Source organism: Crotalus tigris, unplaced genomic scaffold (genome assembly GCF_016545835.1).
Source record: "Crotalus tigris isolate CLP2741 ecotype Arizona unplaced genomic scaffold, ASM1654583v1 scf7180000017694.5664430, whole genome shotgun sequence".
Classification (NCBI taxonomy): Eukaryota; Metazoa; Chordata; class Lepidosauria; order Squamata; family Viperidae; genus Crotalus; species Crotalus tigris.
Window position 1 is genome coordinate 1,185,154 of NW_024096572.1, and position 27,420 is coordinate 1,212,573.

The 27,420-nt window shown below is 37.3% G+C and overlaps 3 protein-coding genes across 8 annotated transcripts in view; 1 reads left to right on the top strand and 2 right to left on the bottom strand.

The window, feature by feature from the left end:
- The window catches only part of SLC41A2 (solute carrier family 41 member 2), a 41,531-nt gene extending 36,089 nt beyond the window's left edge, over positions 1-5,442 (bottom strand). Inside the window, exon 1 of one of the 3 annotated variants that reach the window (XM_039338217.1) lies at positions 5,103-5,442. The gene's annotated coding sequence lies outside the window, so the exon portion shown is untranslated. Of the gene's footprint in view, positions 1-4,627; positions 4,766-5,102 lie in introns of those variants that run through there. The other 2 variants (XM_039338215.1, XM_039338216.1) reach the window with 2 other exon arrangements.
- A 4,717-nt stretch (positions 5,443-10,159) lies between these two features.
- Positions 10,160-15,537, top strand: NOPCHAP1 (NOP protein chaperone 1). Its single transcript, XM_039338218.1, has 4 exons — positions 10,160-10,314; positions 11,130-11,216; positions 12,100-12,236; positions 14,058-15,537. Exons 1-4 carry the CDS (start codon positions 10,245-10,247, stop codon positions 14,220-14,222), a joined length of 459 nt encoding a protein of 152 aa, XP_039194152.1. The 5' UTR covers positions 10,160-10,244; the 3' UTR covers positions 14,223-15,537.
- A 694-nt stretch (positions 15,538-16,231) lies between these two features.
- Positions 16,232-27,420, bottom strand: part of ALDH1L2 (aldehyde dehydrogenase 1 family member L2) — a 29,924-nt gene continuing 18,735 nt past the window's right edge. For all 4 annotated transcript variants that reach the window (XM_039338219.1, XM_039338222.1, XM_039338220.1 and 1 more), the window contains 7 exons: positions 27,128-27,221; positions 26,559-26,658; positions 24,916-25,014; positions 22,846-23,011; positions 20,975-21,080; positions 19,869-20,068; positions 16,232-17,135 (listed from right to left, as the gene is read on the bottom strand). In XM_039338219.1, coding sequence (XP_039194153.1) covers positions 17,080-17,135; positions 19,869-20,068; positions 20,975-21,080; positions 22,846-23,011; positions 24,916-25,014; positions 26,559-26,658; positions 27,128-27,221 — 821 coding nt within the window. In that variant the 3' untranslated portion in view covers positions 16,232-17,079. The remainder of the gene's footprint in view (positions 17,136-19,868; positions 20,069-20,974; positions 21,081-22,845; positions 23,012-24,915; positions 25,015-26,558; positions 26,659-27,127; positions 27,222-27,420) is intronic.

The following is a 27,420-nucleotide window of genomic DNA, read 5'->3' on the forward strand; positions in this document are numbered from 1 at the left end:
TCATTACTCAATAATAAACTTAACTGCACAACAAATTAAATCATGGAGAGATGAGTGGGCAGAATGAGACTGAATCTGCATCTTGATCTGAAGAACTACACTGATTTTATGAACAGATACAGATCACATTATTCCCATCTAGCATTATTATATCCAATTTGAATATTATTTATTTATTTATTTATTTATTTATTTATTTATTATGCCATCCATTTCTCCTATATAAGGTGATTCTGGGCAGCTTACAATTTAGAAAAAAAAGTAGAAAAATAATTAAAACATTAAAACTACATAGATTAAAACTTTAAAAATTACACTGAAATCAGAACTAAGAGACGGATGAGGTGGGGATGAGGTCTTCTTATCCTGTCAACTACCTCCAATGGTGAGTGCCTCCTTGGGGCCCCAGGCCAACCAACAAAGCCAGTTTCCAGAAGTCCAAAGGAGTGGGGGTACTTCTATCCAGTGGTAGAGAGTTCCACAGGGCCAGGGCTACAGTGGAAAAGACTTTTCTCGTTGACCCCACCTGCCAGAATTACTTAGCATATGGGGCCTGTAGCAGGCCTCTTCCGCTGGAGCAAGTGGAGCAGGCTAATCCCATTGGGCCAGGTACTCTGGACCCATGCCATATAGGGCACTGAATGTAATAACCAACACCTTGAATTGGACTCAGAAGCAAACTGATAACCAACGCAGCTTGCACAATAGCTGTGTTCATATGCTACCCTAGGGGCACCAGAACTGTGTGCATTCTGCACCAGCTGTAGCTTCCGAATACTCTTCAAGGGTAGCCCCATGTAGAGCACTTTGCAGTAATCCAACTGATGACTGTGCATGGGGTCTCATGATTCAGGTAAGGTTCTTTTCCTTGAGCCCACTTTCTGGAATTCCTTAGAATGTATTTGTTTAATAGCTCTACATATGAAATATAATTTTTCTTTCTTTCCAGATGTTCATAAACTTCATCCCCCCCACTCACATTGTCCAGTAAGGAATGCTAGAATTTAGACAGCAATATCTGAAGGGCCTCTCTTCTAACATATCCATTTAAATGTCAAATCAAACCATAGTTTTAAATCCAATCCATTGCTGACATTTTCAACTGCACATATAAATTGTGGGATGAAGTGAATGTCCATTATTCTTTCCAGCTACTGAATAAATCATGCTGATTGTTATAGGTTCCAATGTTTTCACTACATAAATTTCGATGATGTACCAGCCTTGGGGAGGAGCAAAACAATAGCTTATCAAATCCAGTGTTAAAACACTAAACACAGTCAAAGGCTGCTTTAAACATGGCTTGCTATTTTTGTTTATCAGACAACAGGAAACTGCAATTTGACAAGACATTATACCAAAGCAATTATACAACAGCAGGTTTGGGGGAACTCCAGTATCTGCAAAACAGCCAAATATATTTAGTACAAAATCCTAAAGTGGAATTTCTCGATCAGTGCAAAGTTTTCTTAATATTTCATCTTACAAGGAAATAGAAAATAAGTTAAGAGGTGAAATGCAATAGAATTCAAGAAGACTGAATAAAAGCACTGTTAAAAAGCAGAAGTATTCAACTAACACCTGACAAGTAGCCAATACCCAAAACTTTATCCAGATTTTGATTTTTTTAATAATCTGACAGCTCATGGCAAATAAGCTGTCTGACACATTTGCCTCAAGCAGAAGTTATTTTCCCTGTTTTACAGGCATTTTAAAATTAGGCAAGGCAAACATTTTAGCAGAGACAAATAAGAAAAAATGCCGCAACTAGGGCAACCCTAAAAGAGGTTTGTGAAAGCATTTTTCGTCAATGGAACTTTGCTCCTTAAAGTATCTTAGCATCTGCATACTAGACATAATCACAGCATCCTCTACTCATCCTTTTTCTTTTTTTAAATTTAGCTCTTCTTTCCAAAGCTTTTTGCTGCATCCCACCTAGAAAATAGACAGCAATAGACGCCTCCCAAGCAGGAATTATAATGGGCTCACGGGGATGTAGGCATCCTTGAAATGATCAAATTTAGGTAAAGGAAGTAGAGTTGCTAGGATAATGCTTTGGGTTTCCTGAGGCCTATACCATAAAGATCCCTAATTTTTAACCAGTTTAATAACTTTCATATAAATTGTTCAGTTGCCCTTTTGTTTTACAACAAAAATGGCCAAATCTATTAGTATAGGATAAGCAGAAGAAAAATTTTCCCTAAAAAAATAGTTTTTTTCTACTATCCAGGATATATTATTTTACTATTACTATTGGTTGTAACTCAAAGCAATAACAGGATTTCCATAACTTTTCAACTGTTTTCAAGATGGTTGAAAAAAAATCTTCATTTATGCAAAGCTACAAAAGCCTGCCAAGGATCGCACTGCAGCCAAGATGCATAACATCAGATATAATAATAAACAGAACCTTTAGCCTTGATAGATTTTACCTGATTTGTGCCACTCTGTTCTCTCTCTCCACCAACACAAACTGCAACCCATGTCAGTTCCATACTATAAAAGGCAATTATTGTTTAAAATAAAACTGTGCTAAATGATAGTACCAAAGATCAGATATCTATGGAACAGAAAACCATTGAAATTAAGCTTTCCTATGTTTTCATAATTTCGAAGGGCTCTCTCTGCCAAATAAAGTATAAATCTAGCGCATTTCATAAGCCTTCTTAATGCCAAGGAAGTACTGGAAGTAATCACAGTTGCTCCAAAATGTTAAATGGAGATTAGAAATATTCAGGATCCTTGTACAATATTGATATAATCAATACATATTTCAATCTAGTCCTGATTACCTGCCTCTGCTTCAGATTAAATTCCCAAAATTTATCGCTTCATTTCTAATTCATTGTAATCCTGTTCCCTACAGTTTTGTGCAATACTATTAACATAGCAGCATATTCCCACATGGACCTGTTCACTTACGGGATAGATAGCACAGATTACAGTGCATCTTGTGGGGGTTTAGTCAGATGACCTGCTAAACTTCTCTAGAAGGCTAACTGGATTACTTACATTTACACCTATTATACAAAATTTGGAAGCTTCTATATGTTACAAAAAGACAGAATTGCTTTCCTTGTTTGCAAGAAATGGATCTGCACAACAGAAGAAATTCACCCATGCCTTTACATTTTGCTTAAAGAGCCATGCAAAATGCAATAAGATGGCAGCTTATTTAGCTCAAATAACTGACTATAATATCTTGGACCAGTGTTTCTCAAACTCAGCAACTTTAAGATGTGTGCATCTCAACTCCTAGAATTCCTCATTCTGGCTGGGGAATTCTGGAGTTAAAGTTCATACATTTAAAATGGCTAAAGTTGAGAAATAGAGTTTAGAGTGTCACAAGCCTAGTCTGTACTGTATTTCTGAGGTTGTTATTCATACCTGAAACATTTTTTTAAAGCAGCGGTTCTCAACCTGTGGGTTGGGACCCCATTTGGGGTCAAACGACCATTTCACGGGGGTCGCCAAACAACGCAGTCTGCCATTTTTTCCCCCTTTTCCTTAGCTGTGCTACTCCCTTTTATTCTATTGGCTTTTGAAAGCCAATAGAATAGACTCTCTTGAATAGAGTCTAATTCTATTGGCTTTCAAAAGTCAATAGGAATTGTCCAGGCTGTCTCTGCCCTGCTGAGCCCGCCAAAAGTCCCATTCTGCAAACGGTGCTGCACCAGTTGAGTAGTCCTCGACATACGACCGGTTGACTATTCCTCGACTTACAACCGGTTGGGGGTCGCGGCATTAAAAAGGTTGAGAACCACTGTTTTAAAGCATAGCACCTAATGAAAATTAGCATTTAATAAATCTTAAATTTTAGCTTTAATATGTTTTATCTCTCTGGCTTTTAAAATTGAATCTTTACAACAATATATTGTATATTGAACTTCAACTCACATTATTTAGAAATAAAGTTGAGGAAAATTTTTCCCCTTGTCTCAGATACCTATTGTTCAATGATTAACAACAGCCAACATGCCAGAGTTGTTGGGTGGAAAATCTTGAATTTTGAATTGCAAATGTTTGTGGTGTTGAACTTATAGTTTGTGACAAATTCTGGTACCCAGATTAAAACCAGACAGATACAATTTCATACAATCAAATCAGTGATGAAGGCCCCAGGCCCCAGCCCCCAGATATTTAACCTTCAAGTAAAAACTGAAAATAAGTACACAGAAAAGTTTCTTGCTACTTTTTCTTGATGTTTCCAGTATGCTCTCCATGATCGCTAATCTCTAATCTGTTTCTAGTTTATTCTCCATAAGTAATATCATCTGTTAATTATTTTTTAAACCAATTGTTTATTGTCTACCGCTTCACTGAAGCAATAACCAACTTCTTGTTTTTCTGATTTTCATATACTTTCAAGTCATTAATCTTTTATAAGCAAGAATTGCTAAATCAATGCATACTTATGCTAATAACAAAAATACTAAATTAAAAAAATACACAATGACCTTTATAAAGTTATATGTGGCCTTGAATTGTGGAATTGCCAACTATCGTTTAAAGAGCTCTCTACTGAACTTCCTTGAAGCAGCCAAGTTCACCTCCATGAGCTTTCCTTCTCCAACACAAAAATTACAAAGGTATCACATATCCCTAATGTAACCGTACCATAACTTACTGTGACTAACGTGAACTTGCTCCTTCTTCGCGCAAACAACGGGTGGATTGGGTGTGTGCGTGAAATATCCACAGAGTTAGTACTCTTGAAGGGAGGAAGTGACCTACTTTTTAGGATCCCGAGGAATGCCACCCGGAACGTTATGCAAGACCCTGGGGCTACCCACCCAAGCCCCGTGGAAGGAAGGTCTCAATGCATCTGCCATCCGTGGGAACTGAGAAAGGGAGGAAGGGCAGCTGAAAGCTGCCACCTTTTACTGTCTCAGGTGGGCAGGGGGAGCCGAAAGGAAGGGGGCTTCCAAGTGGGGAGCGGGGAAAGCCCCGGCCCGGGTGACGGAGGCGAAAGGCAAGTTTCCTCCTAGCCAAGACCGATACGGCTGCCTTACTTTCCTTCTGGGACCCGCCAGGCCAGGGAATCCCCTCCGGCTCCCGCCTTCGCGCCCATCTCCAGCTGCACTCCTCGGTCCCAGACCTACCTGACCAGGGACGGCGGGGCTGGCCCCAGCCTCTCGCAATAGCTGCCGCCGCTCGCCATCCTCCGTCGGGCGCAGCCCAGAAGCTGCCCACCCTTCCCAGGAAGAAAGAACCTGCCCGGCGGCTGCGGAGTTGCTGACAGCTCCTCGGGGCCTCCGCCCCCACTGAGCAGGCGCGGCCAAATTCGGCGGGGGCGAGGGGCGTGTCTAGCCGGGAACCCCCCCAGCCCGGATGATGTGGCCGGTGCTCGCCGGCGATGCCGCCTCCGGGGACCGGACTCTCCGCCCAGGGGCCCGCGGGGAGCAGAAAAGGGCGACGGCGTGCAGCCCTTGGTCCAGCCAATTGGCCGCTTTCCCACGCGGTCGTGACGGGAGCCTCAGTAGGAGGCGGGGTGGACAGCCACCTGGTCAACCAAGCTTCCCCAAATCCGGGGCCCTCCAACTGAGTTGGACTTCAGCACCCATAATCCCCAGCTAGCGCGGCCTTTGAGGCCGGACCTATCTGGAGGAACTCAAGGAGAACTGGGGAGGGGGTTGACATGCTGCGTTCCTTCGACTGAGCCAATGCATCAGGATGGCAGGCAAGGGAGTTTGGAGGAGGCACGCCAGCATGATGGTCTCCCCCAGCAATGGCTTTAGGGCAGCCAAAATGCATATTGTAATCACAAAAGGCAGTAATGATAAGCTTTCAGGTTGCTTACTTGCTACAGAGATATAAAGCCAAGCCCAGGTAATTATTACTGTGGCAAAATTCTCAGTTCGGAGGCAAAACTAGCTATAATTTGCTTTCTCTACAGTAATGTGTTTTTTTGCTCTTGGAAGAACAAGTGGGAGGCAAAATAAGAACCAAGTGATGAGCAATTCTTTCCTCTCAAAGATAAGTAAAAATGTTTATGAATGTTTTTATTCATTCCAATAACAGAGACAGAACTAAAGCTGCTGTGATGCCATCCTCATGCCCTTAGATCAACATCTATTCAGACTATCCAAAGCGTTTAAGTTGTATCAAGTGACTAGAGATTATTGTGCAAAACAATAACATGAATCACAAAATAACCATAATTTGAAGAAACAAACAAAGACTTCTTTCAGTTCTGCAGCAAGGCAGTTGTAAGCAGCTGTAACAAGGGCAAAGAAGATAATGGAAATATATTTTAATCTCATTCTTTCTCTCCTTTTTTTGCACAGTACCTAAAACAAATGAATTGCTTCATAGTGGTAGCAACCTATGCTTCTCTCAATGTTTAGCATATAACCATAAGCTTTATTGTAAAAAGCAAGAAGCCACAAAGGCTAAAAAAAATTCCAAAACACATATTAGAACAATTCAAGATCACAAAACAGATAACAAGGGGTGCTCAGTTTAACTACTGTTCCACGTTATGTTAGATCCAACCAAAAGGCATTTACAACATGGTTCCAAAGTTACGATGTCTGCCCCCTGGTAATCACAGGATGGCATTTTGGGCACCCAGCAACCAGGCTGCATTTACTGCCTTTGCAGCACCTGGGATTCATGTGACCATGATTTATGACATTTTTCCAGTTTCTGGGAAAAAAAACTTCCCATAGCAATCAATAGGTTTGCTTAACAACTGTTTTATGACTGTTATCCTGTTCCTTCCCTCTCTATCTTTTAACTATAATTCTGTTTTTTATTTTAATTTCTATTTTTTGTTTTATAAATATCTTTTATGATTTTAATGCTTTTAATGTAAGCTGCACGGAGTTGCTTTGAAACGAGATGGGCAGCAAATTAATTAAATAAATAAATGATTTACAACTCTAATTACAAGGCTCAACTATGGTCATAAGTCAAGGACTACCTGTAAAAGCTTTCAAGTATTCTATAATTCATCAGATAAGATGACAAAAAATGGAAGAAAAGAGAAAAAGGAGACTATAAAACCACTAAATAATAGAGGTGTGCAATATTACACTCTTGATCTGAATCAAAAGGATGAGAAGTAATATAACATGAATATAATTTGATTAAATTAATCAGCTTTCCAAAGTAAATCAAGTTTAGAGTGAATCCAAATGTCTCCAAATTGGACTTATACAAGGTTATATTCTCATGTATAAAGAATTTGGCTGCAGGTTTAATTGCTGTCTGGAGTCACTTATGTGTGAGTTGGACAGTTATATTTGTTTGTTTAGTGTGTGTGTATATGTGTGTGTGTGTGTGTATGTGTGTATATATATATATATATATATATATATATATATATATATATATACACACACACACACATACATACACACACATACATAATTTATATAATATAGTTATTATGTAAATTGTAATATGTATTTCTTAAATAAATAAATAACTAATGATGTTTTGTAAAATATAGCATTAATTTAAAAGAAAAAGACTCCTTAAAGTTATATAGGCTGCTTTTTACCAAACTTTTCCTGGCCTATAATGCATAAAAATATAAGCAAGAGTTTGCAGGGATTGAGAAAGAAAAGGTGGACTGGAATCTTGATTCCATTCTGTTGTTTATTCTAACAGGATTCATCACAATCCAAATGTGTACATCATACGATATTCAGAGAGTATTGAAATAATACTATGATTTGGATTGAACTTTGCATGGGAAGCGTCACTTCTCATTGTTATCTCTTAAATTACTCAATTACATTTCCTGATCTCAAGGTGCACTTCTTGTATAAAAATATCTCTAACAATCAAAAGCACAGAGTAAATTCTATCTAGTCTGCAGAATGAATAAGCTATAATATATGAGTAATTTTAGTAAAGGATAATGTGAATGCCTTAAGGGAAATGCTTAATCTCAGAGGCACCTGCCAGGTCTAACAATTAGCAGAAGTTTAAAAAAATAACAGGTAGTCATCTGTTTGCCAGTGATCGGCATATTACATATTCATTTAATATAATTCAGTGCTACCACTCTTTTAAAGGCAACATGTTTTTGTCCCAGGTGTTACATATGATACATTGACTTAGTTTTAGTCCTACAGTTTTAATCATAGGAGCTTTATGCAGGTGTTACGTATGATACATTGACTTAGTTTTAGTCCTACAGTTTTAATCATAGGAGTTTTATGCTTGCAGGAGTATTTCATAATAAAATATGAACTAAGCGTTGGTCATATTTAATTGGGGAAATTTATTTCATTTTTTAACAACAGCTAAATTTTACAACCTGGCTCTTATCGAGCAAACATGTATTCTGCAACTAAGCACAGTTACACTATTTGAGCAGTAAAATGTACTTCTCATGTTTTGTTCAAATAATCTTTATCTGTGATTAAATTCAGGAAATACTGGTTTTGCAAGTTAACCACTCATAACTTGTGTCTGACAGGCCCTGTGGAATGGTGGACTATGACTCACTCCTTGGATATATTAGATTCATATTTTATAGGTCTTGCTTTTATTCTTCCCCAATGGATTATGAAATTGCATTGTTTATTTTTATCACTTTATTTTTTTCGAACTCTCAGACTCCTTTTTTGACTGATATAGAATAAAAATTGGTTTAATATTGTAAGACAATAAATACTGATAAGGGCTGTGACAATAGGATCCCTCCTTGAGCAAGGCTGCTTTTCTGCCATAAAATCAAGCTCAGCATGATTGACATGCACAGCAGTAATCATCAAAACAAAATTAATGAATGAAGTAATATTAACAACAGTAAAAACAGCATTGCAGAGCAGAATAATAAAAACATTGTGACTGTCAATATCAAATCATTATTTCTTTTATGCAGATCTTACATTTGCTGGAAGCAGCTAGAAGCAGTTGTACTGAATCGGTCCATTCTCTACAATGGAATGTGTGTACTTATGGGGACTTGTAGTCTGAGAGATGAAGAGATTGTTCTGTGTGTATGACAGGCTCTTTCAAGAAATAGATTCCATGTGTCCACATAGAAAGAGCAGACAGCTGATAAGAAGGATAAATGATGTAAAGACCTGAGAAGAAGTTACCTGCTTATCCTGTGCACTCTATATTTCAGTGGTGGAATGGGGAAGAAGTTCCAACAGCCCCACAGCCACGCAAAGTAGCAGGGTTAAACAGGGAAACAAAAAGGAATGTCTAAACTGACTAGCAAGTTTGTCTATTAAATATAAATGTGCAAGGAAAAATAATTTCTGACAAGATAATGGTGACCTTATTGAAATATTACAGAAAAAAATGGAAAAGATTTATATAATGGTTGCAATCACACTATTACAATCTTCTAATTGTAGAGCACACATTTCAAGAGGATTGCTTGATTAAAGGGCACTAAAATCATTGTCAACTCTTGATAACCACATAAATTTTCTCCATGATTATTTGTCCTTAATCTGGTCCTTCAGGTCTTCCAATGAAACACTCATCACCACTGTAACTGAGTCCATCCACCTGCTTGTCATCTTTTTCCTCCTCCCACTTTTCCCAGCTTTAGAGCCTTCTTCAGAGAGCTTGGTCCTCACATAGTGTGTCCAAAGTAGGATAGTCTGAACCTGGTGCTTTGTGCCTCAAGGGAGAATTCTGGGTTGGTTTGTTCAGCGACCTGTTGGTTTGTTTTCTTGGTTGGTCATAGTATTCTCAGCTGTCTTCTCCAAGACCAAAGTTCAAAAGTGTCAGTACTCTTCCTATCCTGAATCTTTGGGAGAATATCAATAAGATAACACCTTTATTAGAACTATTACAAAATGGTTGGGTAAATTGTCTGATTTTTTTTTAAGAAATCTAAATAGGAAGGGAATACTTGGGGGCTTGATGAAAACCCTCGGTATGGGTATGGTATATTTTGATAATGCAAAATTATCTATACTTTATTTCATTGCATGGATCATCTATAGAATGGCATTGTAATAAACTCTGCAGGACAGGAATTGTGTAGTCGCTTGTAACTGAGACCCAAACTGCCACTTGGAATCTATAAAAGAGGCTTGCAAGAAGAAAATTACGGCTACCAGAACTTAAAACGTGAATATGTGTGAGAAAATTTACTCTGATATAGCCTTCCTATAAAGTGCTGTCGAACCTAATACAGGTCCTCTGTGCTCCCAGGTGGCGCTGTTACGCTCGCGAAGCCACTCTGGCTTTGGCCGTTCCCTCCCGTATGTTCCGGCTTCCTCTTGGAGGCGGGATGCGTCGCTACCGCGAGTAGGGCACATATGGCGGAGAGGGATGGCGACGCGGGTCCGGAGATTTCTCGGGTGCTTCTTTCCGTGGGCAGCAGCGGAGGTAACTGGCGATGAATGTGTTCAAAGAGAGCAGCCGCAGGGCAAGGAACGAATGTCGTGCTTCCTGATCTCGTCTTTTCACACTAACCCTGTGTTTCTCAAACTTGGCTACCCTGAGATGTGTGGACTTCAACTCCCACAATTCCCAGTGGCTGGTTCGGGAGTTGTGCGAGTTGAAGTCCACACCTCTTAACATTGCCAAGTTTGAGAAACGCTGCAATATCTGTAACTTGTTTTTTTCGTTGCGTTGCTTCCAAATTCTGTAGGCTTGAACAGTAACTGCCAAAAGGAAAATAAATAAAGTCCTGTAGGGACATGGTATTCGTGAGACCTTGCGCGAATAAATAAACATGTACAAATATTCTCAAAAATAAGGCGCAACGTTTTTGCAAACTTTTAAGAAAATGTTAATGCACTTGCCTGCTAAAATTAATGAGGGGAAAGAAAGTTACATCTGAAAAAAAATCCTTTATGTCTCGACTTTCTCACTTCTGGTTTCATAGTTTTTTATATATTAATGTTTGCCTAAATGTTGATGAGAATGGTTTTGTGCTTTACACTTTTGAAATGCACAATAGCCTAAAACGTTTTGCTTAGTTTTATAGCATGTCTCTGCAATATTATATTGGTTTTTGTAGTGCATGGAGTTGAAAAAAGTGGCATGCTTCTCACAGTAGAGCATGTAGCTATTAGAATAAACTGATTTGCATCAACTAATCTGCAGTAGAGTTCAAAGTGCCTATAAAGAGAAATACTGTACTAGTAAAATCAATAGTATGTGCCTTTTCAACTGAAGCAGGATTTCTGGATTTCTAGGTATCAGTGAAACACTTTTGCTCAGTTCAAAACATGCTAAAAAGAAAGCCACAACCTTACAGACAACTAGGCTGCCCAGGAGCAACCGTAAGTATATACATATATATATTTTACCAGTGAGTTAAGAGTATTCCCTGGCTTAGAGCAGTGTTTTTCAAGCTTGGCAACTTTAATGTGTGGACTTCAATTGCTAGAATTCTCTACCCAGTGTGCTGGCTGAGGAATTCTGGAAGTTGAAGTCCACCCATTTTAAGGTTGCCAAGTTTAAAAAACACTGACTTAGAGGATTGTGTCTTTCCTGAATTATTTATATGTATGTATGTATGTATGTATGTATGTATGTATGTTATAAAATAAGAATCATAAATAAAGTCTTGCCTTTGGGGGGAAGGGGCTGTATCCTCAGAAATGTCAAAGGATTTAAAGCTTAAATATATGTGGAGATCTTTGAAAAGAACATGCATTTTCTATTATTTATACAGAGCAGAGATGAACATTAAAATTGGTTTCCCCACTCCTCAACAGTTAGTTAAACTAAATATCATGAAGTATATTTTTCTATAGCATCTCACGGGCTCAAGGTTGACTCAGCCTTCCATCCTTCCAAGGTAGGTAAAATGAGGACCCAGATTGTTGGGGGCAATGTAAATATATATATATACATTGCTTACTGGTGTACACCGCTTAGAGAGTGCTTGCACTTAAAGCGGTATATAAGTCTCATAAATAAATAAATAAATTTGAAGTTTAAATCTTACATAATAATTTTATCTTGCAATATGGCAATTGATTAACAGCATATTTCTATATTTATTTTCTATGTTTATTTTCATTCCCTATATGTGGGGTGTTGCTGGATGTCCTTATGTTCTTCCTACCCTAACCACCTAATCAGTGGTGGTTTTTTTAATTCTTTAAATCATGTTTTGAAGCTCATTAATATCTTCATAAACATGTTTCTGTACATTAGTTTTGGATAAGGTGCAGAATTTTCTACCCCAGATGGCTAGTGCAAATAATCAACTGAGAAGAGAAATGGACAGCAAGCCTGGCCAAGAGTTTGACATAGAAAATATAGATCCTTCGATGGAAAAGATAATTGAAATGGTGAATATATTTTTGTTTCTAATTAATTCCTTGGCGTGGAGCATTACATTTATGTTTATGATATACTCAAATAAGAAAAACCTCTTGTTCTTTAGTGTCTAGACCTCTTCAGAACTGTTATCCACAATAATACCTGGATATTACCATCTTTTTTTTTAATTGACTTCTGTGCTATGACTAAAATAATTATTTATCAAATTTATTTGACTCCCTGAAAGTAGCCAGATACTAGACAATTTATATAGTTAAGTATTAAAATCAGGGTACAAATGAAAAAAATAAAATAAAATCATGACTAAAATTACAAGCTAAAAAATTTATAAAAGTTGCATTGCTATATAACACTTTCCCCAAATCTACCTGAAAAGCAATGTTTCTGGGAGGCCAAGGAGATGGGCATCACAAAGCTTTTCAGTTAAGCACATAAAAACTTTTCAGGCAAAGTTTCAAGAATAGCTCTCTTTACTGTATGCAATCCGGATGTTTGAGGGTTGTATTTCTCAAAATTCCCCATCAGCCTGAACAGGGACAAGGTTTGCTACAAACTCTTCATGTGATACACCAGACATGCAGAAGAGTCCCAAATTAGGGGGATTGCTAAACTAGCACCTTCCACTACTTGAAGACATTTGACTACATTGTCTCCAAAATTCCTTTCAATACTGATCTTGCATTGCTTGTTGATGGAGGTGGCCAACTCATGCCCAGAAGATTTGCCTAAGCAGCAGATGAGAGCCACTGGCTCTGTGGTGCTTTGTTTTCAGCATTTCTTTTGTAAGTGTTTTCAGCCTCTGATCATGGAAGGCAATTAATTGATTAATCCAGCCAGCAATTTTTTTCTTGGCTATTTTTTTTCTTGACAGTGACTGTCATACAAATAATCTGTTTATTTAAACCATTTCTATGGCCAACCATCTTAAATGGTTGACCATCTGAAATAGGGCAGAAAGCAATCATTTTGCTAAAATCGTATACGCTTAGTCCTTGACCACAATTCAATCCAAAATTTCCATTGCTAAGCAAGACGGTTAAGTGAATCATTTTGCAACATTCTTGCCATGGTTGTTAAGTAAATCACTGAAGCTGTTAAGTGAATCATGGGGTCGTTAAGCTAATGTGGCTTCCCCCATTGTCTTTGCTGGTCAGAAACTCCCATAGAAGATTGCAAATGATATTCCCAGGACCCTGGGATGCTGTAACCATTGTTCATACATGCTGATGTTAAGCACCCAAAGTTTGATTACGTGACTGGAGATTCTGCAGTGGTCATAACTGAAAACTTTTTTCAGTGCTGCTTGAACTTTGATCATTAAACAAATGGTTGTAATTTGAGGGCCACCTATAAATAGAATGCCATAACTAAACTAAGTTTTAAAAAATCCAATAAAAAGAAAAATGGAGGTAACATTAACAAATTCACCAAATACACATTTGTATTTTAGGCTCCCTTAACACCTGGGCCTAATACTTGAGAAAAAGCCTGGTCTTTATGGCTTTCTAGAAAACCAAGATCAGAGAAGGCTGTTCCATAGATAGGGGCTACAACAGAGAAGGCAAATCTCCTTGATCCTACAAAATGACATTTTAGTAAAGGGAACCTTGAGCATCCCTATTGGATCTGGTAGGTTAGGACTTCCACTCATTTTTACTGGTACTAGTGGGAATAGTTAATGAACTGATGTTGAGATATTTTCTAAGTCTAAGATAATGACTTAAAAATTGACTACTTTTGATTTCATAGTTCAGCATTGAAACTGATGTATTTTTACATTCTCATTGTGCATTTAATAATATCTTACTTTCATTATTAAATTATTACAGAATGTGGGCTTAGTAGAACTGAATGACTGTGATACAACAGAATCAGACGATGATTCCGAATGTGAGGACAGCTCTATTTGTGAAGAAGTTACAGAAGAAAATATTAAGTTTTCTTTATCAAAAAGAGAAGGACGAATAGAAATGTTGGATGGTAAAACTGAGTAGGTGAATTAGCCTTATTTTCCTATCATTTCAATATCTACATGTTATCCTCATTTTTCAAGGCCTTTGGAAAGTTGTGCTGTGTACTTCATATATTGAGAGGTATATAAAAATCTTTTGTAAGTTTGCTATCATCAGAAGAAATTAATGAAGATTTCATTTGTGAAATTGAGAAAAAAGCAAAAAGAACAATGGACCAGACAGAAACAGAAGAATCAATAGTTATGAACTATTTATGAGTTAATTTGTAATAACGTTACTTATTAATACCAACTCTTGGGTTACATAGAGGCAAATGATAATATCTCTGTAAAAAAGATCAGTTACTCTAGATTGTTTCAGTTACAAAGTATTTGGATTGGTGACTCGCTGTTGTATGTTATAGTAGTGGCCTTCCAAATGAACTAATTCCTAACTCCCAAATCTGGTTGGGATTCATGCTTGTTTGTGCCAAAAGTTACCTTGTTTGAAAAGTCCTTTAAGGTAGGGGTGAAAGAATTGTGTTAGACTGAAATATATTTTGATTGATAGGCGGCATTCATAATGGAGAATGAGGAATGCCATTGGGAATCCAGTATATTTTTAATGTCCAAAATATGTTACAAATCAAATTGGGAGTTTCTAATCCCAGCCAGTGTGAGATCACATGTTACATCTTTGAAATTAAAATATGCCTTGTATTCTCATAAAGTTTATTTAAGCTGAATAAAAAAGATTTTTTTTAGATGCACGGTATTTGTTTTATACTGTAAAAGGCATCAACCTGCAAGATACATGTCAAATTGAACTGAAATTAGTTTTATTTTATTCTTATGGACAATTTGTTAAGCTTATGCATTATTACCGGAGCATACATAAGACTATTCCCCAAAAAATAATTTTTGAGCTGTTATTGCTTACTTGAAAATGGGGTTGGATGCAAATCAGGAATGTTTGACATGAAAAGTCAAATAGGCTGAAGACTTTGGAAGTAACAACAATTAATAGCTCATACTATACATTGTAGATTATGGTCCATAACTTACATTCATAGAGGACCATGTTTGAGTGAATTGATAATAATGTAGTACATAAATATAAATAAAATTTAGGTACAATAAAATTTTCTAGTACAATCCACCAAAAATTTCTATTTATTTTCCATAGCATATTCCTGAAAAGCAAGATACAAATGGCAAAGTATCTTTCTGTTCATAATTTCCAATACTGTTTTGAGACAAACACTACTATAGTCTTATCTTTCTGTTCATTGTATTTTTTACCACAATGTTGTATGCTGTTTTCAATAAATATTTTGCAATTGCTAGTAGTAAATACATTCAAAACCTGGCATGATTATCTTAACAAATTGCATTAATCCATGGCTTTAAATTGTTGAATAATTCGGAATGGTTGTGTTTAGACTTTTTCAGTGAGTCAAACCTTAATATGTGCGGTATGACTTAGAGCAGTGGTTCTCAGCCTGTGGGTCAGGACCCCATTTGAGGTTGAACGACCATTTCACGGGGGTCGCCAAACAACGCAGTCCACCATTTTTTTCTCCCTTTTCCTTAGCTGTGCTACTCCCTTTTATTCTGTTGGCTTTTGAAAGCCAATAGAATAGACTCTCTTGAATAGAGTCTAATTCTAATGGCTTTCAAAAGCCAATAGGAATTGTCCAGGCTGTCTCTGCCCTGCTGAGCCCGCCAGAAGTCCCATTCTGCAAACAGTGCTGCAAGTTGTCTGCAGCGAAGGCAAGCTGTCAGGAAGTTTCCACTCCTCCTTGCTGAGCAACTACTAAAAATGTAAGTAAAAGAGGGCCAGGGGTGGGAGGTGGGAGGCCAGCAGGCGCAGGGAGGGTTGCTGGCGCGCGTGGGGCCCTGTGGGTGCCTTACCTCCCTTGGGCTGGGCCAGCTGGTGGCCCACCCGGTGGTCGGCCTGCTCCGTCTCTGCCACTTGCCAGCTACGCCTCGGCCGATGCAGGGGGCGGCACCACGCATGCGCGGCTCTCCCGGGCAGGGAAAGTCCTCAACTTACGACCGGTTGGATAGTCCTCAGCTTATGACGGTTTAGTCCTCGACTTACGATCGGTTTAGTCCTCGACTTACAACCGGTTGGGGGTCACGGTATTAAAAAGGTTGAGAACCATTGACTTAGAGCATTGTGTTATGTATGAGAGAACGAGAGAAGTTATCTTACAGATGTAATACTAGGTCATGAAATACTACAGGACATCAAAAAAGCATTTATTTAATGTAATTGGCACCCACAATTAGAGATTACGTACAACTCAATGGCAAACAGATTACAAAATAGTTCTACAACTTTTTTTTATTTAGGGGAATAACAGAGATGTTCAATTCACTATTGTACAGATTTATTGTAAGTGCACTTCCTTGGATACATAAACCAAGTTTATGGTAAACTGGTTTTCTGAGTTAGTTCAAATATGCAAAATGTTTATTGCAGGAAAAAAGTATGATGCTGGTGTAATGTGGCCAAGATCCACATAGTTACTTAGGACAAATAAAAAATTATAGCATGTTTCCAACTTAAGTAAAGGGTTCGCAGAGACGAAATATGAGAAATTTGATGGTTTCTAGATTTCTGTCTCACCTTCAGATAGACCTAAATGTCAGCAGATGGAGGAGAACATGATAGCTATAAGAAGGAAAAATTTATGATCACAGTAATCCGTAGCAAGAGTTGAACTCCTTTGAGGAATCCTATTGTGAATAAATGCAAATGTGCTTAATTGGATCATTGCACTGAGACACTGGTTGGCATGTCCATGCCAGGAAACATTTTTACTTTGTTGTTTGTTTATAATCCTGTAGTTGCTATGGGTCAGAGGAAGAATGGGGCTTCTTGGCTGAGCTGTTCAGTATTCCACAGTTACAGCTTTTGTTCTCAGGTACTCATTAAGAGCTTCTTCACCTAAAAGGAATAAGAAAGTCTTGAGGAGTCTCCAATGATGCTAACTTCCTCACAGCAGGAGTGTTTGCAAAAAGCAAAGTGGAACTCAAAACCAAGTAAACCCTCTGTATAATGGAGATTGGTTAAATAGAATGCAATACAAAAGACAGATTGATATGGAGTTTAGGGGGATTAAACTAAACTCCATTGAAGATGTTACCTAGCCTGATACATTTCGAAACCAACCCACTAGGTCAGAGAACGAACCTTCACCCTCATGTTAAAAGATTGCTTGCCTCTACTCTAAAAGAATCCTGCATTTTGCAAGGTTCTAAATTGCATGTTGTCAGGCTGCAATTTATAGTATTGGATGTGTGCTCTGATTCTAAGGGTAAAGTAGCACAACTTTATTTACTATTTTGTTTCAAATGCATTTTGACAATTGCTCCATTACAAAAATCACATATAAGAATAGAATAGAATAGAATAGAACAGACCAGACCAGACCTTGAAGGTCTTCTAGTCCAGCCCCCTGCTCATACAGGAGAACCTATACAATTTCAGACAAGTGACTGTTCAGACTCTTCTTAAAAATTTCCGGTGATGGAGTGCCCATGATTTCTGAAGGCAAGCTGTTCCACTGGTTAATTATCCTCACTGTTAGAAAGTTTCCCCTTATTCTAAGTTGCTTCTCTCTTTGATCAGTTTCCAACCATTGTTTCTTGTCTTGCCATCTGGTGCTTTGGAGAATAGTTTTGTGGCAGCCCCTCAAATACTGGAATATTGCTATCATGTCACCCCTATTTCTTCTTTTCTCACTAGCCAAATCCAAATCTTCCTATGTTTTAGTCTCCTGGCCTTTGATCATTTTAGTTGCTCTTCTCTGAACTTTTTCCAAGGTCTCAACATCTTTTTTGTAGTATGATGACCAAAATTGGTTGCAGTATTCCAGATGTGGTCTTACTAGGGTTTTAGAGAACAAGTAGTCTATAACAATAATTTTTCTCATGAGGTGGACTCAAGGTACCGAATTTGAAATTGTATTATGATGCTGTGGTTTTAACATTAATAAGTGATTGGGTTAATTTAACAAATGTAGAAATACTCCTCTTAGAGGGTTGGGATTTACTTTTTGGATGGCATGCCTATTTAATTTTTAATAAAAAGGTTGATAGAGTCTTTAAATCTCACATTATAAGGATTTCTTTACTTCGGGTTTGGAGGAAATATTATAGAAGTGAGTTTATTTATTTATTTATTTATTTATTTACAAATATTTATATGCCGCCCAATCCCAAAGGACTCAGGGCGGCGTACAAGGTTAAAAACAGTCATAAAAGAATAAAATAATCCAGTCATACCGCGAGTCCGATCATGTAAAATTCCACTATGGGCTATACTGGGGTATGCGATAGAAGGGATAAGGAGAGGAGTTAAGATGGATAATGTTTTTTATGCACAATTACTCAGATGGGATGGTAAAAATTGGCAATTAAAATCTTTGGAAGATTTAATACAAGAAAATATTATTTATTCATGGTTTCATTATAGACAAATAGTGGAGAGGTGGAAGATAGATCGTAATGTGGGTTTGCTTAGAGAAGATGAGAATTTATTAAAACAAATAAAAGATCAAAGACGAACCCATATTAAGAGAATTTATGGGGTGTTAGTAGAATTAGTTAAAGAATGTATGGTTAAATGGGCACAAAATTTTGATGAACCGGTTCTATTAGATACCTGGGAAATTATTTGGTGAGGAATGTTAAATTTATACAAGCCCAAAATTTAAGGGAAAATTTTTACAAAATGTTTTATAGATGGCACCTTGATCCACAAAAAATGTCTCGTATGTATCCTGACTTACAGCCTAAATGTTGGAGATGTGGATGTTTGGATGCCACTTATTATCATATCTGGTGGTCATGCAAAAATATAAAAGCTTTTTGGATTAAGATATGGTGGAATATTCAAAGAATTTTTAGAAGAAGGGTAAAATTTACCCCACAACTGTTTTTGTTAGGTATTGTTTCTGATTGTGATACTAAAGAGACTATATTGATGTTAAATTTAATCACAGCGGCAAGGTTGTTAGTAGGGCAATGTTGGAAGAAGGAATCTTTGCCTACCTTGCAAGAGTGGTTTTTTAAAGTTTCTTATTTGGCGGAAATGGCAAAGATTTCAGCTTTCTTGAAAGACCAATCGCAAGAGAAGTATTTTTTGGTATGGAAAAAATGGATAGACTTTATACAATATAAGTTGGATATAAAAAAATATTATTTAGCTTTTCAATAACTTATACTTAAAATTTAAGATATCTTATAGACTTTTTCCCTTTTTCTTTCTTCCTATTTTCTTGTATTTTCTTGTATTTTTGTTTTTTTTATACATATATTATTGTTAATTAGTTTACAATTTGTTTAATTAATGTATTTAGATTTGTTTATGGTTTATATTTGTTTTAAGACTTTTTGAAAAAATATTAATTAAGCCTATATTCAGCTCTGGGAAGGTCGGGGGAGGGCATGGGAGGGTTGGGGGGGCTCGGGGAAGGGAACCGTATTGTTTTGTAAAATTTAAAAATTTTCAATAAAAAAAAATAATAATTTTTCTCATTACATTTCAAAACCCATCATTCATGGTTGTTCACAATAGGACCCAAAGAGTTCTGGAATGTGATAAATTTCTTACCTTTAATACATGTCACTTTGCAAATATACTTGGAGTCTAGAGAGAAAACAAGGTGTAGCTTACCTAAATCTTTTCCAAAACCAGACTGCTTGAATCCACCAAATGGTGCTGCCACATCAGTTTTGTTATAAGTGTTAATAAAAACAGTTCCAGCTTCCAGTTTGTCACTGACATATAGTGCTTTGCTTATGTCTTTGGTGAAAACACCTGAAGCCAAACCATATTCTGTTCTGTTGGCTCGTTCTAACACTCCATCAATGTCTCTGTGGCAATAAAGAAACATTCTAAGATATAGACAGCACAAAACTTACCAAAGATGCTAAATTTAGCACTCTATATTTTGTAGCATATATTGTGTTCTCATATTGTGCTAAACCATAATTAAATTTATTTCAATTCAAGCATATAGTTTAGGAATCGTGGTTTATAAATCATATTCTGTAGCTGTCTGGAATTGCAAACTTGCCATTGGAATTTAATTGAGTGAAATATGATTAAAACACAACATTGTTTAGAGCCATCTGTAAATCCAATCTGGTATTTTTGTGAAGTATTTTTGAATCTTGGCTAGAATGTATATAATGAATATCCCTAAATATAGGGATATAGCAATGATATTTAATCCACAAAATTTAAAATTGCATAGTTCTTAAGGTCATACACTGGGAGAGAACATCAGTAGCAATTAAATAGGATTCCAGATACTACTACAGTCATGCCGGAAGCGCTTCCAGGTTGAAAGAATTGGACGGTGACATCACCATTGCCTGGGGGATGCCCAGTTGGGGGCTCCTTTCATGATCCTGTTAAGTTATCTACCAAAGTGGTACTCATTTATCTACTTCTGATTGCCCACCTTTGAACTGCTGGATCAGCAGAAGCTGGACCGTGTGGCGGGAGCTCACCACGCCTCGTGGCAGCAACCAGCTCTCAAACGCGAGCCTGCTGATCGTCAGCCCAGCATCCTAACCTCATGAACCTCCACACTCCTACAGGATTCCAAATTAGGGGAGAAATCTACTTCACAGAAGTTTTCCTCCAGTATGTAAATTGCATTGGAGAAAAGGAGTGAAGCAGTCTTCTCAGATGACTATTAATTGCTAGGATCCAAGGTTTGAAAAGCTTGTAACTGCTGCAGCAACAACAGCATTAATTGGAACAGAACGTACCCATCTTTGAACTTGGAAATGATCATCACTGGCCCAAAGGATTCCTCATGGGCAATATGCATGTCATCCTCAACATTGATAAATATGGTAGGTTCCATGAAGAAGCCTAATGAAAGAAAAATGGGTAGTTACAACCTCCAGCATTTTCTATCTTGATACATGGGTCATACATTATCAGTCCTCAGCAATGCATTTTATACTTGTCTCCCTCCATATACTAAAGTAACTTGGCTAATAAACAAGGACTTTAATTTTTAGCCAATTGATTATTTTAAAAAGAGCACCCATTCAATATATATTTAAGTTTCCAAACATGAGGGTGTCAAAAAGAGGTCATTTTGAGCTAGGTTTACAGTTTCTGTTGTGCATTTTACAATAAGTTACCTTCTTCCTCTTCTCCTCTCCTTCCTCTACATGCTTCATAATTACTTGACCCTTATGATAATACCATGACTGCAGGAATAAAACTGAACAATTAGTTATTGTTAAAACAGCAACATACATTTTAGTGGGTCACCAACTGAATATAATTGAACTAAAAAGAAAATCAGAAGTCTTTCGTTATAAATTTGTTTAATGTATTTTTTGTTAAATAATTTGTTATTCCATTTTGCTTTTATCTTAGTTTGTATTTTAATGTTTGATGTTGAAGTTTAATAACAATATTATTTTTAAAAAGAGAGAAAAGGAAAAATGTGATAAACAACATCAGCCAAGGAAGATTCTGGCATATCTATGGTGGTCCAGTTCCTGGTGCAAAATGTCTGCTATTATTTCCCTTGTCACTCCACTTAGTCAAATTTCATATAATGTGCCATACTATGATTTTCTTTACATTGAAAAAAAAGCTTCAAATGCAAACAAAACTGAAAAGTGATAAAAACCTAATATCAGGCAGATGGATTCTGAACTTAGGATTTATACCCAACTGGACTGGATGCTGCAATCTTTCTATTGCAATTGCTGGGAGATTATTCCAGGAACCAGAGCATAGATTGAAGTTCCTCCAATAAAAGCAGGGAAGTCCACCCTCTGAAATCCTTTCCTATTCCAGTGAAAATTCTGAGGCTCTTCTCCAAAGTCAGAATTTAATACAAAAATGAGACTTTTATATGCAAAAATGGGGACACTTGAGAGAAGAGATATGGAAGAATTGAAATTTTGGATTGGTCAAAGAAAAGATTTATGTATTGAACATAAATCAAGGACAGGAGAAGACTGTAAGTCAGGATACATTATTACACTCAATTACTTCAACGCTAATTTCTCATAAACAAAATCAACAATCTCAAAATAAAAACAAATAGAGGAAAGCATTCTTCCTCCATCTGCCAGCATGAGTTTGGCATAGATTTGGATGTACCATTCACTTACAGATTTTCCATATGATTGCTCAAAACAGGGTATTATTTTGTTTTATAGGACTACAATTGGAATATGAAAGCACAATACCAAAAGAATTGTTTGCTGCAGCTCTCCAATGCTTAGCAAGTCCTGCTTTCATTCTGGAGTGGCCTCTAGAGAAATTAGGACCAAAATTAAAGGTCTGATGCATGAACTGTCTTTGATCTTTCTGTGATCAGACAGGTTTTAACTTTGTTTTTAATATATATATTAGACTTACTGTATGCTGCCAGAGTCTTCTTGGATTTGAGCAGTCTTAACAAATCCAATATATAAATAAAAACAATAAAATCAAATTGATTTTAGATTCATTCTTGCAGCTAGTCAGAAGAGGCAAAATGTAATTTGTCACTTTGCCTTTAACATCATGAACAATTTTTACTTTAAATGACCCATGTATTTGAATTGCAGTACATGTGCAATTAATGTGAATGTAATAGAGTAGTCCTATATTAGATCTTACTTACCTGGTCTGCATACTTGTCTCCCTCCATATACTAAAGTTGCTCCTTCTTTTACTCCAGTTTGGCAATATTCTAGAAGCTTTTCCAAATGTGCTTTGTGATTTTGAGGTCCATGGTCTGTAGCTCTATCAAGTGGATCACCTATTTTCATCTTTTGGGTTTCTTCCACCTAAAGATTACCAAAGAAAGTGAGGATTAAATAGTATAATATATCAGCCAAAATTTTATAGATAATATCATATAATTCTATAGTATAGAGGAGATCAACCCCGACTGCTCTTTAGAAGGCCAGATCCTGAAGTTGAAACTCAAGTATTTTGGCTACCTAATGAGAAGGAAGGACTCACTGGAGAAGAGCCTAATGCTGGGAAAGATTGAGGGCAATAGAAGGGGACAACAGAGAATGAGGTGGCTGGATGGAGTTACTGAAACAGTAGGCGTGAGCTTAAATGGACTCCAGAAGATGGTAGAGGACAGGAAGGCCTGGAGGAACATTGTCCATGGGGTCGCGATGAGTCAGAAATGACTTCGCAACTAACCACAACATATTTATATAAATTGGGATCTAGTTTTGGACCCAGAGTAGACCAACTCAAATCTGTGGAACTACTGAATAGCTAAACTATATTTAATTTCCACCTAATGAGAAGGAAGGACTCACTGGAGAAGAGCCTAATGCTGGGAAAGATTGAGGGCAATAGAAGGGGACAACAGAGAATGAGGTGTCTGGATGGAGTTACTGAAACAGTAGGCGTGAGCTTAAATGGACTCCAGAAGATGGTAGAGGACAGGAAGGCCTGGAGGAACATTGTCCATGGGGTCGCGATGGGTCGGACATGACTTCGCAACTAACAACAAATTTAAAACAATGCCTAGATTAGGATTTTTAAAGTTAGAAGACATTGTCCCCTATTGGTTCACCTTATATTGTACAGAGCCCTATATGGAAAGAACATTCTTGAGGGTACACAAGAACAACATTGAATTAAAAGATGGAAGAAGGAGACCATTGAGCAAGGAATAACATTAAAGGAGGATATGGATGAAGGATCTGACTTCCCTTATACTACTTGGAAGACCCTGAATAGTTGAGAGTTGGAATGACTGAATGTAAAACCAATGTGCTTGAGTGGAGGCTCTTAGTGGATAACAACATGCTATGTGAATGTGGAGAGACACAGAGCCCGGCCCATTCTGGCTGGTATGTTGGCTACTACCAGAAACGTACCAATAATAACTTATTTTTGACCAACAACAAAGACAAGAAGGTGGTTCATTCTGGCAGTTTAAAGTTCAATCTAGACACAGAAGAAATATAAAGTCCTGTAGAATGTAACATTAATATGTTCCTAAACCTCAAGCCAAATATAAGGAAACAATCTGGTATACTTTGGATGCTGTATTTCACATTTTAATGCCCATAACATCTGATGCTGAGGAAAGCTAGTGTATCAGTAATTTTTGCTGGTATGCATATCCATATCACCTTGCTTAATGAAATGGAAGTGGGAACAGAAAGTGCCTTCTGTAGGACACGGTCAGAAGAGCTGGAAAAGTAATAAAAGTTGCTTGATCCAAACTATACAAACCTGAAACTCTGCCACATCAGAAAATCAATGAACACTGAGAAAATAGGGCTTCACTCCATTACTCACATTTTATCAGTGAAAATTATTACCGCTACAAGTAGTTCTCAACTTATAGCCATTCACTTAGTGATCGTTTGAAGTTACAACAGCACTGAAAAAAGTGACTTACAACAATTCAGGTGTTTGGCAATTGGCATGTATTTACTGTGGTTGCAGCAGCCCAGGGTAGTGTGATTGCCTTCACCCCCTTTCCAGGCAGCTTCCCACAAGCAAAGTCAATGAGGGAAGCCAGATTTCTTAATGACCACATGATTCACATGGTAACCACGGTGTCAAAAAATTGATAAAAAGGGGCATGGCTCACTTAACAACCACTTTGCTTAACAGCAGAAATTCTGCTCCCAATTGTATTGTAAGTTGAGGGCTACCTGTACAATTGGTACATCAGGATTATTTTTCAACATCCACTCTTAAAGTTTCTTACCACTCTTTTAACAAATTCATCATGAATAGATTCCTCAACAAACAATCTACCAGCTGCAATGCAATTCTCTCCTTTGTTGAAGAATACTGCTCCCATGCCCTGAATTATAAGAAAAAGAATATTCCATTTTTGGTTTGCTTGTTTTTATGGTTGCCTTTAAATCTTTTTCTATTTAAAAACTTCTCACTCAGTTTTTTAACGAGACCATAATGTAAAGCTAAATCTCAGTCTCTCTTTGTGTAGCTCAGCTTCTCCAACCTAGTGATTTCCAGATGTGTTGCTCTTCAGCTCCCCCTGCTGTCAGGAAACTGTGGGTTAAATTGTACCACATCTGGAGAGCCCCAGCTTGGAGAAAAGTAACATATCCATCAAAAACGAGAAAGGAATTTCTGCATATAATGGAAGGTAGATGACATAAAAAAGTGATGACTGATAAATGAAGGACTATAGTATGCAGTACTGTATAAATAAATTTATTATATATATTTAGTAACTTAACAAAATTTAATAATATAAAACAGTCAGACTTTAAAGCTGGATGTCCCTTTTGAATTTTGAAAGTGATGGAAGATCTATTTATTCAGCTAGGCTGCCATGAGAAACCAGCCCTTGCTGAGGATGGTGGTCTTAAAAATACTAATTTACCAGAAAGTAAATCAGCCTTTCAAGATGCTCTATACCAGTGGTGGTGAACCTATGGCACGGGTGCCAGAGGCGGCACTCAGAGCCCTCTCTGTGGGCACGCGCGCCATCGCCCCAGTCCTAGGCCTTCAGCTGGGTTTTATAAAAGCTTTTTGCTTTAGGCTTCCATCGTTGTGTGTAAAAAAAAAAAAGGTTCAATCAGTCAATTTCAACTTCTTGTGGGAAAAAAAAGATCTTGCAAAGTTGGAATTGATTGATTGAACTTTTTAGTCCCACCCAGTCTGCCATTACCACCGCAGCCACGCCCACCCAATGGGCCATGCCCATCCAATGATGCATAAGTGGGTTTTGGGTTGCAGTTTGGGCACTCGGTCTCTAAAAAGTTCGCCATCACTGCTCTGTACCATCCCAGTGGGAGTTTTGTGTGGCCAGAAGGCATTGCTACAAATAAATCTGATTTGATGCATCCTTTTAAATTTTCTAAACTAAATTTAGAAAATGTCAAATAGTACAGGGAACCAGAGGATTATCAAAGAGGGGGTCTGTAGGTATTTGCACCTTATCTCTACAACATACTATCTTTTACGAATATTGAAATAGGAATACTGAATATTTAATATTGAGAATTTCTTTCCCCTGGGACTAATTGTGGATCTGCAATAATATGTGGGCAAAGAGTGGGTAAGTCCACAAACAAAAAGGATGAAACCACCAATTTTACTTTCTGAGATGTCTTTCTCTCTCCACACTTTTTCTTTCTGCAATCCTCTGCCCAATTCTTTTCTTCTCTTCTCTCCTGCCCAAATGGTAGGTGTTCCTATGTGCCTCAATTGCTTGAGGGGGATTTTAAAATTTAAAAAGCTCACGTAGTGTAGTAGAGATAGATGCAGGTTGCACACTCTTCTCTAGAACACTAGTAAAAAGGCACAGTGTATTAATGTGACATTTTAACCAAACTCTTTCTGAAGAAAATTTTATATGGAGCTTAAAAGCTTATTTACCATTCTCACAGCTTTATCAAGCTCACAGTCATTGAATATGATCAGTGGCGATTTTCCACCCAGCTCCAAAGAAACCTTCTTCAGGTTACTGACAGCACAGCTACAATGAATAAAATGATAAATGACAGAAGCCTGAAAATCAGATACCATTTTCCTTATTTCTTATTGATATTAAGACATATTGTGGTGTAAATACTTTATTATATACTTATTTTACTTATTTCTCAAAAATAAGTTAAATACTAAACATAGTTAAACTACTGTACATTATAATTTATAGCTTGGCAACATTTTTCTCTTACTTTGACTGGATCCTAGCTAAATTTGCAAAGGTCACCCAAATTGTAGTAGCAAATTTTGGAAGTGGGAAGGAGTATACAAAAACAGGGAAAGTACTCACACAACAAGTTTGGTGCATCCAAACCAATATCAGTGTTTAACTCACTATTATTCTGACAGTGCTGACTACAGTATCCAGCTGGTAAACAACATGGAGATTCTCAGGAAAAGCAGAATTTACACAACATCCCACTGAGCAAAAGATAAGATCTTGCACTGAGAAATATTACCTTTTCATGATATATTTCCCAATTGGTGTTGAGCCAGTGAACCCAAGTTTACGGATGTCTGGATGTTCTGATAAGCGTTGTCCTACTAAACCACCTACATGATGTGAGAGATACAATACCATGAGTTTTACTAAAACTGGGAGCTGGAGATTTTGAGGCAGAATGTCACTTAATGCTCCTGTACCCCTTTCCACCTGAGCTATTCTTTGGACCCAAGTTGAGGTCCTCTAGACATGTGATAATGCATATTCCATAATTCCCAACTGTTGATCATGTTGACTAAAAATTCTGGG

What these genes read in the sequence shown, in the direction of transcription:
- NOPCHAP1 (XM_039338218.1), top strand. Translation starts at nt 10,245, where the DNA reads ATGGCGGAGAGGGATGGCGACGCGGGTCCGGAGATTTCTCGGGTGCTT. An exon ending in TTCCGTGGGCAGCAGCGGAG is followed by an intron (nt 10,315 to 11,129) that starts GTAACTGGCGAT and finishes CTGGATTTCTAG; the next exon opens with GTATCAGTGAAACACTTTTG. An exon ending in TAGGCTGCCCAGGAGCAACC is followed by an intron (nt 11,217 to 12,099) that starts GTAAGTATATAC and finishes TCTGTACATTAG; the next exon opens with TTTTGGATAAGGTGCAGAAT.